The 12,709-nt window shown below is 57.0% G+C and overlaps 1 protein-coding gene across 2 annotated transcripts; it reads right to left on the bottom strand.

Annotated features, from left to right (window-relative positions):
• Window positions 1–705: 705 nt before the first annotated feature.
• On the bottom strand, window positions 706–10,686 carry NSMCE4A (NSE4 homolog A, SMC5-SMC6 complex component; the record flags this gene model as incomplete). 2 transcript variants are annotated; one of them, XM_081104516.1, is made up of 11 exons in its annotated part: window positions 706–872; window positions 1,682–1,767; window positions 1,852–1,940; window positions 2,583–2,631; window positions 3,631–3,725; window positions 4,336–4,426; window positions 5,034–5,133; window positions 6,368–6,519; window positions 8,542–8,672; window positions 9,866–9,943; window positions 10,390–10,686. In XM_081104516.1, the coding sequence occupies 10 exons, from the start codon at window positions 10,673–10,675 to the stop codon at window positions 1,684–1,686; spliced, it is 1,155 nt and encodes a 384-aa protein (XP_080960642.1). In that variant the 3' UTR covers window positions 706–872; window positions 1,682–1,683. The 2 variants fall into 2 exon arrangements, with proteins under 2 accessions (XP_080960642.1, XP_080960641.1); XM_081104515.1 differs by having other exon boundaries at window positions 9,863–9,943; window positions 10,390–10,675.
• Window positions 10,687–12,709: the final 2,023 nt, after the last annotated feature.

Below are 12,709 nucleotides of genomic sequence, written 5' to 3'. Positions count from 1 at the left end.
TGCTGAACGGTCAAGGCCAGGACTGGACGCTTCCGCAAGGGGTCCTACTTACAGGAGACAGGACAGGAACCATGGGTCTCGGCATCTTGCTCAGATGAGATGAGATGGTGGAGGGGAAAGCACGAGGTGTGGAGAGGGAGGGGGATGACTGGCAGGGCGAGACGAGGAGGCAGGGGAGCTCGACCCGAGCCTGCCACAGACAGGCCCTCCAGCTCTGCCTCGAGGGGAGGAGTGAGCAAGGGCCGATGTAGAACGCGAACGGGAAAAGGAGCCCACTAGGGACTCAGAGCACTGGGCACAGACCTGAAGGCCCAGCAAAGACCAGGCCCTGGGAGCAGCCTGCATCCACCCGGGTGTGGTCCCCTCTAGCGGCCAGCAGCCTCATGGACAGAGAACTGGCGAGACAGACCCACGCTGGCTGGCTGGGAAGGTGGTCCAGCCTGGCTTGGCGAGGAGCTGCTTGTGCATAAATCATAGGCCGAGTCACGTGACATTGCTGACACTTAACCACGTTTTAGCACAAAGACTATTTTATGTGGTACAACCTGACAGGCGTGGAGCCGACTAGCTGACTGCACAGCTAGGGATGTGACAAGGACCATCATGATGTGTAGGCCACTACCAGCCGGTCTGAAACTTCCCATGGGACAGGACGGGAGAGAAGCCACTCTCCTGATAACAGAACAAAGAGGAACTACAACTATTTGTGAACATGGCAGTGAATCTCCTTTAATCAAAGACAACCATGACAAATCGATACACTATCAAAAGCTACAGTTTACTAAAAACAATCTGCCTTTAAAAATGTTCAATCATACAATATATACAACACATGCTGCTCTCCTTTCTGGACTTCACTATCCGTCTGAGTCCTAAAGGGGGAGGGGAAATAGCTGGTTAACAGTTTAGAAATCGAAAGTTGACTTAATATACAAGAATGCAACCTAACAGCTCGCCCTCAGTGCGTAGGCCCAGTTCACCCATCACACACCTACCTGATGTCCACACTCCCCTCTCCCGCAGGACCCCAGAGCAAAAGCAGCTCCATTAAGTGAGGCCCATGTGAAGATTTTACATTTTAACTCTCAAAATCATAGACTACTTCAGCTAGAAAAAGAAGCCTCCCCATTTTATGGAGATTCATAGATCCGTCAGGCAAACGTGGCCGAGCGTGAGCAGGTGACTTGCCCGCCACCGGAAAGGGGCAGAGCCAGCCGAGTCCAGGCTCCCGGCCCCACAGCTGCGTGCAGAAGCCAGGTCACCCCTGAGCCTTCCTTGCAGCAACGCGCTCCTTCGTAGAAAGGCAGTTCCCTCACAGCATCGCTCGTTTGAGAAATGGCCATTTCCTAGCTTCATCTTGAGGGGATCCTCCTTTTCTGCTTTGTACCCACAAAGTAAGCAAATCTAACGGGACACTGAACCAAACCGATGGAGGCTTCCATATTCACTTATGTACCGATGGGTCATGCTAAGGGTTAAAAAAGCCACGCCAGGAACTAGCTGCTCTGACTCTACCGACTACCTACCAAAGAGGGGATCAACCACAGGGCCTGCCCGGCCTTTGTCCCCAACAAGGGAGGCAATGGGCAGCACGACCCACACTTGCCCAGAATGTGCCCCGAGGGATGGTCGGACGCCCAGGAGCGTTTGCTAAAAGCCCAGGTGGCCCCCAGAGCCTTACCTTCAACTGCCGTCGGCGCTCAGGCTCTGCCGGCTCGGGCCGGAGACGATCACGGGCTCCGAGATCTCAAAGGTCCGCACGATCTCCTGCAGAGCAAAGAACAGGTGGGCACCGGGCTACGAACAAGGTCCAGGCCCGCGGGACCCCCGTGGGCATGGGCGGAGCTTTACCTCCCAGTCGCGGTAACTCAAAGCTATGATCCCTTGATTCCTGATTTGGGTGTTTTGGTCAATGCCCTCACTTTCCTCATTAACAGGCTCTGTTTGAAAGACAAAAGTTTACAAAGGTTATCCACTCAGAAGAGGTAAGCTAAACAGGAACTGACGAATAACAGGAATGAAACCTGTATCGAGAAGATGATTCCAATTCTACCTAGTTATTGGGACTTCATGCATCACTGAGTTGTAATGTTATTATAGTAGCAAATCATCCATTTGTTTTCATTAAAAAATGTAGTCGAGCAACACATTCTACCACTTGGAAACCTTGCATCTCTGCGTAGCAACCACGGAGCTGCGCCCTGGCGGTCTGCACTCTCCACGAGTTCTTACCAGGAGCAATTACTCAACTAAGAAGCAAAGGTTCTCTCAGGGAGCGAAGGCGCTGGCATTAGGAGAAAATAGGAAGAAAACTACAAAAATATCGGCAATGACCAACTTTCTAACTTAAAATTTGAGGGAAATTATATGATTTCTTGTTCATCTTGACAGCAGCTGTTGAACCAAATCAATGATATAGATGAATCCATTGTTTTAAACTATGGCCACATTTTCAGTTGGTTGAGAAAGACACAGCATTACAAGAGTTTGTTTCCTAAAGTGAAAACTCTTACATTTAGTAAAATACATAAACCAAATAAATTTTCTCTAAAACTAATTTTCCTGAACACAGGATCATTTACCTATTATTGGCAGTCGGTCTTGGTCAAGTTTTATTCTTGCAAAACCATCCTAAAACACACAAAAAAATGACTTTAGAAGACTACAATTTAGATCCTATAACCACTGGATAAAAAAGTTATTCAGAAAGTTCTGTATCTCAGACAATGAAACTGACAACAGTGGGGCGATTACATGGACAAGACCTGAACGTTTTTCTTTACACGCCTCCGGGGCCTCTCACAGCTTTTCTACCCGACACGCCTCCACCCCAGGATCTTGTGACTAAACTGTCTTCCTCCTTAACTGATACATGTATTTTTTTGCATACTCACATTTTATTGGGCATAATTCTATCATGTACCATTGACAAAATATGCCTGGTATTGTTTCTGGGAAAACTTTGGTCAATGCAAGATTTTTGTCTCAGGTGAAGATCACTTTCCTCTTACATGTGCTGGAAAGCAATCCGGTAAGACAGACAGTCTAAGCAAGCTCCTCAGCACTTTACTGTACCTCCTTTAAAGCAACTTCCCGCTTAGAGCTACAGGACTGCTGTACGACCTCCACGTGCTGCCGCCCCGCTTTATCCCTCTCTGTAGACACAGGGGGGCCAAAGCAGGCTGACAGTGGTTTACGTGGAAAATACAGTACTAATCAGGGTTCCACGGCGTGAGCCTCCTTTGGCCCACCTCGCATATTATATTACCAGTTTTTATGAGAGTACGTGATACACCACGTGGCCCTGATGCTCCTTGAGAGCAGGGAGATTCTACGTAACACGACAGCTATCGAACGCAGGGCGTGTACCGTGGACACCACAGTGCTATCGAACCCATAGTTCCATGTTCACATTTTGCCAAGCCTTTCACTGAAATTCTAAACGGGAAAGCAAGCACCTAAATTATGAACTTGGTTCAGCCGGTGCTTCTGCCTCCAGGTCAGTTCCTATTTTGCGACAACGGGTCTACATTCACACTGGTCAGTCCAACTCCTCTGCCAGCTCCCTCCACAGTTTTTATTATTTATTTTTTAAAAGCTCATAAAAGCAATTAGAGAAATAAGTCTTACCCTTACGATGAAGGAGACATGAAAGATGTTTTCCACCGTTCGAGGGAAAGAATGTGGGTCGACCACAAAGTCAAAGAAGGACATAGGCGTGTCGGCTACAGACAGAGGAGGAGAAATTCTTCAGGACGGGGTGTGGCTGCTGCTCACCACGAAGCCCAACGTCAGTGCCAGCCGAGGAAGGACAGGCACCCCTGCTGTGGGCGTGTGAACAGATACAACCCTTCTGGGGGGCAGTGTGGCCAATCTATTAAAAGCAGGCACGGCTCGTGGCCCCCCTCTCCCCCCAAAGCGGCCCTAAAAATATTAGCACCTATGGACAAAGGCAGGCCAAGCTTCCCTCCTGCAGCTTACAGGGAGTGAAGGGCGATAAGGCCTCACTAGCCTGCTGCACCGGGGCTGGTCAGTGGGTCTATGATGCAGCTGTAGAGTGGGGGTCACCGACAAGAATAAGGGGACCCCACGCACTGAGAGGAAAGTGTCCACACGGAAAAGTCATGCTGCAGAAGAATGTGTGCATTGTGATCGGCTTTGAAAACCCCACAAAACACCCTACTATGTGCCTATTCATAGGACTGGCAGAGCTCTGAGACCATCTGCGAATCTACCCAGCACGGTACAGGTGGCTGCCTCTGGGGAGGGGGAGTGGTGGGATGGGACACATCTAGCAAGTAGACTGCTCCATCTGGAACTTGGCGTCTTACTTACGATCTTCTCGGAAGTATGTCTGCAACAACCCTAAGATCCGTTCTACTTCTTTTTCTGTGGCTTCTTGCTGAGATTCTTCCATTCTTTTTAGCTGAAAATATAAAGTTGTCATCAAGCCGACTGTCGCGCAGCGAACCTCCTGCTCTTCCCAGGCACCTCCTCTAGGCCTCTCCCGGCTAACAGTGTTTATCGCTGTCTTAAAGCTTACAGAGCTTTTCAGGAACATTCCCTAGGAATTCTTCACACAGGAGTAACATGACCAAGCCAGCCAGCTTCAGGTGGAGCATCAAACAGCAAAACGCAAAAGGGGGCTTTACACAGCGCTCACACCTGGGTGTGGTTTGGCCTCTGGGGACATGGCCAATATGTGGCTGCCCCCCGGGTGGGGGGAAAGCTGTTCCTGGCATCCAGTGGGAGACGGCCAAGGACGCTGCTGGACATCCCACAGGCACCAGACCCAGCCTCGAACAAGAACTTCCACCCACGCGTGGTGTCGGGAGGCTGAGAAACCCGGGCTTAGAACTGACCCCAAGTACTGGATGCGTTAAGACTTAAGACCAATGGTCAGTCCAATAAAAAGCTTAAAGACTCAAATAACACGACTACTTAAGTGACTCCAGACCCTAGCGCCTCGACAAGATGGCCAAACTGCACGTCCACCGCACTCGTGCTGCTCCCACGTCAGGTGCTTCACGAACCTGGACAGGCATTTCCCGCTCCTTCTCCAGCGCACAGATCCTCCTGGGGCGCTCGGCGCGCGGCTTCGGCACAGGGCACTCGCCCTGGATGGAGCCCAACCTAACGGAAAAGGTGCTCTCAGCAGCGGCTCCCGTGGGTACCGGCCTTCGGACAGGTGTGCGGGGAGGCCCACGGCTCCAGCAGAGACCCTGGGCTCCCTGCCCCACTCCCTCCCAGAAGGCCCGGTGCAGACGGAAGCCACAGCGATAGGTGCATCTCGCCGAGGCCAAGCCCCAAGAATTCAGACTCCCGTGGTCCCTACACCTGAGCAACCAAAGGACAGAGTGTGGGCAGGTGTGTACCGTGCCCTGTAGGTCCCACGTGCAGCCTGGAGCACCACCCTGAGAGGGCCGCCTGGCCCTGCACTCACAGCTCGGCTGGAGCCACTACCGGAGGCTCCCAGGCTGGGGGGGTGGGGGAGAGTGGGAGGAGCCATCGCGGGCACAGGGTCGCAGGCCCGCTGGTGAGTAAAGGGGACGCTGCCAAAGGCCAGCCGTCCCGCTGGGATCTGACAGAGCCCAGCCCTCAGCAGCCAAAGAAAGACCCGGAGTCCATCCCACAGTGCAGAGGCCTGACCTTCGCGCCCGAACAGAGAAAGGGGTCAGGCCCCGGCTCCGAGGCCTGTTAGGTGGGAACCTGTCCCCACACGGACCCACACGGGCCCCTCAGCCCCCCCGAGACACCAAAACCAGCCAGGGCCAGTCTCGAGGTTCTGAGGGGGATCAGGACACACGGACGCCCAGCCCCGCCTCACGAGGAAGACAGAACGGGGCCTGGAGAAGGTCTCTGGGACAAGGTCCCCCTCTGCACTCCGTCTCTCAAAAGAGCCCTGGGAGCGTGCGCTTCCCCATCGGCTGAGCAGGAAGTTCAGACAGAAATGAGTGCATTTGGGGAGAGAAACTTCAAAACCAGAGTTGTATCCAAAACCAAACTGGGCAGGTCACATGGCAGTGACTCGAACAGCCTTCAAACGCAGGAGAGCAGGCACCCGAGCGGGAGCGTGACACACGCACTTCACGCGTGTTCGTCTCGTGGTGCCGAGAGGCACGGTCTCTCTCCGAGGATTTCACGGACGAGACACCACGGACCGGACGCAGGGACTCGAGGCGCCCTCACCGCCAGGAGGGCCTGCCCGCAGCCTCTCCGGCCTCAGACAATCCCCGTCACGGGCCCTTACGCCAGTTAAGCAAGGGTTCCGATCGCCCCTCTGCAGCACCACCTAACTCCTGTGCCTGCGTTCAAACACAATGTACACGGTTTACAAATGCTGGCCCTGGTTGGTAAGGAGCCTTACAGGAAGTGGAACGTATGGGTTTTATTAAAGGTGTTCTCTGCCGTTTTGCCTGATATTCTCCAGGAGTCGTAGACTATGAACTCAAAGTCCGGGCTGTCATCCTCACGGACCAGCTCTTCGGCTTCCAGCGGGTTCACGCCCATGTGTGTCAGCTACAAAACGAAGGGAAAGCCCAGTTAAGCCACGGCAACCATTCACCGCACGGAGCCACCCTCTCTCGGCGTTCACAGGCCACAGGCACCGTCTGTCCGGTGCAGACGCGCCGGCTGCATTTCTATTACCAAGATCACTTTATGGATAAATGCCCATTTTAAAAGCACCTGCCATGGGCAGCAGGTAGTCCTCAGTGCACCGAGGACTGTGGGGAGAGCGAGCTGTGGAGACATCTGTGGGTGTCACAGCTGGGTGCGGGGTTCTCCCAGCATCGAGTGGATGGAGGCCAGGGATGCTGCTACGTCCTCCCTGGTCCAGGCCCCAAACGGCCCTGGAGGCAGACGGGACCCGGCTTTGGCCCACGCAGGCTGTGGGCGGAGAGGCACACGCAGCTTATGTGTAAAATGCTAGTAAAGTACTGGTTAGGCTGTGCCAGCATAAAAACACGCAATCACGCCCCAACCACACGCTCCAAGACAACAGGGAGGCTGAGCTGCGCTGGGATTTTCATTTTAGCTGACCCCTGACCCCTGGCCCTGCTCAGTGGTCTCAGCACCCAGAGGCCAGGCCCCTGAGCTCCTCCTCAGCACCCAGGGGCCGCGGGCATGGGGGAGGGTGGCCCCCGGCAGCCGCCTTCCTGGGGAGCTGGCGGGAGTGGGTCCTCTCTCAGAGGAGCTCGCAGAAAAGGCGACACTCTCTGCTAGGAGAGCACGTGGTCGTTACGTTATACGATTACGAAGTGTCCAGAGGTTATTGAACTAAAATGGTCACACCACACAGAGCAATCATCAAAGTCCTCCGAGAGCGTCACCCCAGGAAGGCAGCCCCACTCGGGGGAAATCGGCTGGAAGCAGGTCAGAGAGCCCATCAGCCCCTGCAGCTCCTGCCCCTTGCCCCTCCCCCACCCCTCCCCCCACCTCCTCCGGCTGCCCCTCCACCCCGGCCGCCGCCCACTTGCAGGGGATGTCCCAACTCCTGTCTGGTCGAATGCACTGCCTTTTCTTTATCATTTATCGGCTCTATACTTGGCGTCCGACTTGGAAAGGTCTTCCCCACATGGACGCTGGACAGCTATTAATTTAGGGTCTTATATGGAATGCTTTCAGACTTCTGGAACTTACTTTGATAGGTTATTTAAAGTACAGAGCTTTAGCCTGATAAATAAAAGTAAGTTTTAAAAAGATGACCCGTATCACCTCACTTTGCTGAGCGGTACTTGAGTGTGCCTTTTAAAAAACGCACTAACTTCAAAATAAAAAGGTTTTTTTAAGAACAGAGAAAAATGTAAGATTTGAAATTTAAGTAATTTAAATTTTTAAATGAATTCTAAGGTTTTTAAGAACAACAAACGCCTCATACCTTTACAAAACAATGAATTTATCTGGTCAGATCTCATGGCACTAAATCACGTAATAACATTTAACAAACACCCAGTCGGAAGGTCACCGACCCGCAGAGGCCGGAGGGCGGAGGTGAGCACAGCGGAGAGTCAAACTGACACCAGGAGAGAAAAGGGCCCGCTGTGCGTGTCGGGCAAACGCAGCCCCGAGAAGCCGCACCATTTCAGGTAACAACACCACTCACACTCACTAAGAGGCAAAGAAAAATAAATAAAACAACAGGAAAAAAAGAAAAAGAAAAAGAACCCCAATCGCATTCACATGGTTCTGAAATATCATATTCTCAGACCGACTCACACACCCGCCCACCGGCCCTGACTGGTCGCGGAGAGCCCGCCCCTGCACCTGGGCAAAGGTCCCCGACACGAGAGCAAACGAGGAAACAGCGCGGCCGTCTGTCCGTCCACAGCCCGGGGCCTCGGAAGCCGCGAGTCCAGCTGCTCCGAGCTCCGACGGCCCCCTCGGCTCTCCTGCCACCCGTCTAACGGGGTGAGTCTCTCGCCAGAACTCCGAGGCCCCCAGGAAGGAACAGGGGTGACAGCTATCTGCGTACGGACACAGCAGAGCAGACCACTGGATGACGAAACTTTTTTTTTAAAGATTCTGTCGCTTTGAACTTACGAGAGTTTCCACGTATCTTAACATATCGAACGAGTTCAGATCGGACCGCAGCTGCTTGGCCTTCTCTTTGCCCAGATCCGAGGCCAAAACAAGAAAGTGGGCGTCCAGGACGGCTTCCCTGGCTCGGGACACTGTTCGGGAGAGAGACGCGCGTTACACCGCCCGCCGCGGGCCCTGCGTTTCCAGCCACCACGCGCCCTTCCCACCGACCACCCATCTCGCTGGAAACACTGGCTCCCCGCCCAGCTCGCCACGCTCTGGAAGCAGAGCCGACCAGTCTCCCTAGAGCCAGCCGCCTCCACTTGTCCTCCTGGGAGCCGAACCCCCACCTTTCGTAACCGCCACTAACAAAGCCTGGGTCTTCACAGAGGGCTTTTCCCTGGACTGCGACAGCCCAGCCCCGGCACTGTCAGCCTGCACCCCACTGCGCGCTGACGGGCCCACTGCGCGCTGACCGGCCGTCGGGAGTGGTCAAGGAGCCTGGGCTGAAACAGCGTGAGGGCCGGGCGTCCCAGGCCCCACCCTGCAGGCGGGGAGGCAGTGCCCTCTGAGGATGGACGATCCAAAAAGATCGGACCGCGGACAGGGAACTAAAGATAAGCTACTGCAGGCCCGGCCCTGAGGCTCAGGGGTTGAGAATCCACCCAGGAACCAGGAGATCGGGGTTCAATTCCCCCTGGGGGCACAGGCCTGGGTTGCGGCTGGATCCCCAATAGGGAGTGTGCAAGAGGCAGCCGATCTGTGATTCTCTCTCACCATTGATGTTTCTATCTCTCCCTCCCTCCCTCTCCGATATCAATAAAAAATACATCTTTTTAAAAAATAGAAGCTACAGTGAGAGATTTAAATAAAAGGAGATGAGAGGGGAGTGGGAGGGAGGCTGAGGATGAACTTGGGGCGAGGAGGGGAGCGGCCTCCGAGGGCAGCGGGGCTGAGGGCTGGGTTCCGGGCCCACAGGACGTGGAAAGATGCCCCGAACAGGAAAGGCCCAGCGGAAGGAAGCCCCGGGAGATGCCCAGGGCCGAGTTCAAACAGAACTGCCGCCGGGCTTGCTCCCCAGGCCCTGCCATTGGCATCACCCCTTCCTGGACGCTCCCGGGCTGGGGGCCTGGCGACCCCCGCTTCTGTGTTTACGGGTCACTTCCCCCGTGTTTCAGGGGAGCCTGTGCATGGGACCACGGGTGCGAGACCCTGGAGCCCGGTTCCGGGGACCGTGTGATGTCAGCACAGCGGCTCTGGTGGTCCCCGAGCACCTGCCACGAAGGGCGGCCACAGGGAACGCGAAGGGCAGGAGAGATGCATCGGAAACGAATACAGAAACCACCTCCATTGAACAGGGTGTTGGCCTCCTCCAGGACCTCGGTCAGCCGGTCGCTGGCGTTCAGGATGTCCTCCCGGTTCTCTGTCCCAAAAACACACACACTGGCAAGGGGGCTGGCCCTCCCGCCCGCGCGCCCCCCGCCCCCGCGCGCCCCGCGCCCTCATCTTTGGAACCAAAAAGGCGCCTTGGAGCTTGGAGGAGGCCGCGCCCCAGGCGACGGGGACTCCAGGAGGCGGCTCCCTCCACCCGCGCCCGCAGCCGGGGCGCAGCGCGGACGGGGCGGTTCACGAACTTGGGGAGTCCCAGGAGCCCCCGGGCCACGCCGCGCAGGGGACCCGCGCAGGGGACAGCTCTCCGGCTGCCTGCCCCCCGTCCCCCCGGCCATCGGGCTCGGCCTCCGCGGTGCCGTCCGCCGGGGGACCCGCCCCCGCAAGGTCGTGCGGCCCGAGGGAGACGAGGGATGCAGGGGGCCCTCGGGGAGCCGCCCGCCTGCACCCCGCGCTCCGCGCCCCCGCCCCCCGCCTTACGCTGCACCGAGTTGATGAGCGCCCGGTACTGGTGGCGGATCTGGCGGCACAGGCCGTGGTCCGTCTCCGCCTCCAGGCTCGCGGGGTCCAGCAGCTCGTCCCCCGAGTCCGACGGCTCCTCGTCCTCCAGGCTCGGGCGCTCGGGGGCCTCCCTGCGCGCGGGCGCGGCGCCGCGGCGGGACCCCAGCGGGGAGCGGGAGCGGGAACGGGAGCGGGGGCGCCCCCGGTGCGGCTCGCGGGCCCGGCCTCGGCCCTCCGGCCGCCGCCCGCTGCTGTCCCCCGACATCGCCGCGCCGCCACCTCGGGCGGAAGTTCGCGCCAGAAACTGAAACCCGGAGCCGCGAGCGCGCTCCCCGCGGGTCGGCCGGGGCCGCCGGCGCACAGCGCCTCCCGTGGCCGGAGGCCGGCACTGCAGCGGCCGGAGCGGCGCGCGCGGGCAGAGCGCCCCTCGCGGCAACTCGGGGAACCACAGGGGCCGCAAGCCCTCTGCCCCGCCCTCTGCGGACCGGGACCCCGCGCCCACGCCCGCGGCTTCCGAGGGGCCGTGGCGCCCAGCACCCGGCCACGGTCTGGCACGTCCTGGCCACGCAGCGCCCCTTCTACCTGCGTGTCTGCACCATGTGGTTGACTCTCAAAAACACATTCAAAAATACGCGGCACAGGTGGGATTATATTCAGCATCGTTTCAAGGACAAATGTATAAATTCCATCCCGTGCATTTCGGCTTTGACTGCAAATGCTGTTTTCCCAAAGTTCTCTCTGGCGCCGAGAACACATTTCTCACAGGAACATGAGCACACAGGCCTGCAAAGAGCTCACTTTCTGCACCATGGCTGCCTTCCATTGCGGCCTGGCGCCGACACCCGCTCCACCTGCGCACTGGGTCTCAGGAGGGAGACCTCTGCCCCCTGCTCCGCTGGGCGGACAGACGGTAGATGGGACAAGATTCCCACCAGCACCTGCGCTTGCACTCCAGGCCCTGGGCTTTCCTAGCTTCCCCTGTTCCACCTGTATAGCTCCCTCCTCAGCAGTGTGACTGTGAAGGTACCTGCCCACTTGCCCATCGCTTTTTAAAAATATTTTTTTTATTGATTTCAGAGAGGGAGAGGGAGAGGGAGATGGAAGCATCAATAATGGCAGGATCATCGACTGGTGATTGGTTGCCTCCTGCACCCCCCACATTGGGGATGAGCTGCCGGGTGTCCCTGAGCCACGTGGCCTGCGCTTCCCACCGAGCAGCCTGCCTGGTGCGCCCCCTGCAGTCGCTGCCCAGGAGCCCCCCAGGGAGCGGGAGCCAGGGCCAGGCACAGACACAGGGATGAACCCCCTGTGAGCCCTGCAGTGAGAGGTCTCGGGGTCCCCCTGCCGGGGCACAGGGCTCGGCTGCTCCCAGAACCCAGTCCACTCCCCAAAAGGAGGGCAAGGAGGGTCCGTGTCCTGGGGCTGCTGCTCCCATGACTGCAGACCGGCCTCAGCCCACAGGGACACGTGCTCCCTCTTCTGGGGCCAGAACCTGAAATCAGGGTGTCGGGTGCTCCAGGGAGGGTCCTTCCTGCCCCTTCAGCTTCAGGGGGCTCCTGGCCTCACCCCATCAAACTTCACGTGATCTGTCCTCCATCTCCACGTTACTTCCCAGGTGTGTTCACACAGCCCCGCCCCTGTTCACGTGACATTTTTAAATATATATATATATATTTTTTATTAATTTCAGAGAGGAAGGGAGAGGGAGGGAGAGAGAAGCATCAGTGATGAGAGAGAACCATGGGTCGGCTGCCTCCTGCACGCCCCCCACTGGGGATGAGCCCGCAACCCGGGCCTGTGCCCTGACCGGGAATGGAACCCTGACCTCCTGGCTCACAGGTCAAAGCTCAACCCCTGAGCCCCGCCGGCTGGGCGCTCCTCTTTCTCCGTTTTGCACAAAGGTAGCAGATGGCACACGCCGTTCTGAACCTTCTGTTTGGTCCCATTTAATGACGCATCTTGGGGAGTTTTCAGTGGTGATGCATAAAGCGATCCACATCCTTCGGGACAGTTACCGCTTTCCTGCCGCCTGGCCGCCCCCTCCTCCCCTGGGCCCCGAGCCCCGAGGGCCAGCGCTGGCCTTCGTCCTGCTCCTTCTCCCTCCTCGGGCTCACCCGCAGCATTTCGGAAAGGACAGCTTGGCTTTATGAGGTCAGGAGAAGCTGACGAGGATCGGTCTGTTTCCTCGAAGCCCTTCTGATTTTATAGCCCTTCATCTCCTCCCTCCTCCTCCTCCTCCTCCTCCTCCTCCTCCTCCTTCCTCAAAAGTCTGCTTTGTTTTGAAAGGTGGCTCATCCAT

Source organism: Myotis nattereri, assembly GCF_964212035.1.
Source record: "Myotis nattereri genome assembly, chromosome: 13".
Taxonomy (NCBI): domain Eukaryota; kingdom Metazoa; phylum Chordata; class Mammalia; order Chiroptera; family Vespertilionidae; genus Myotis; species Myotis nattereri.
Note: the sequence above shows the minus strand (reverse complement) of the source record. Positions and strands in the feature narration are given on the sequence as shown.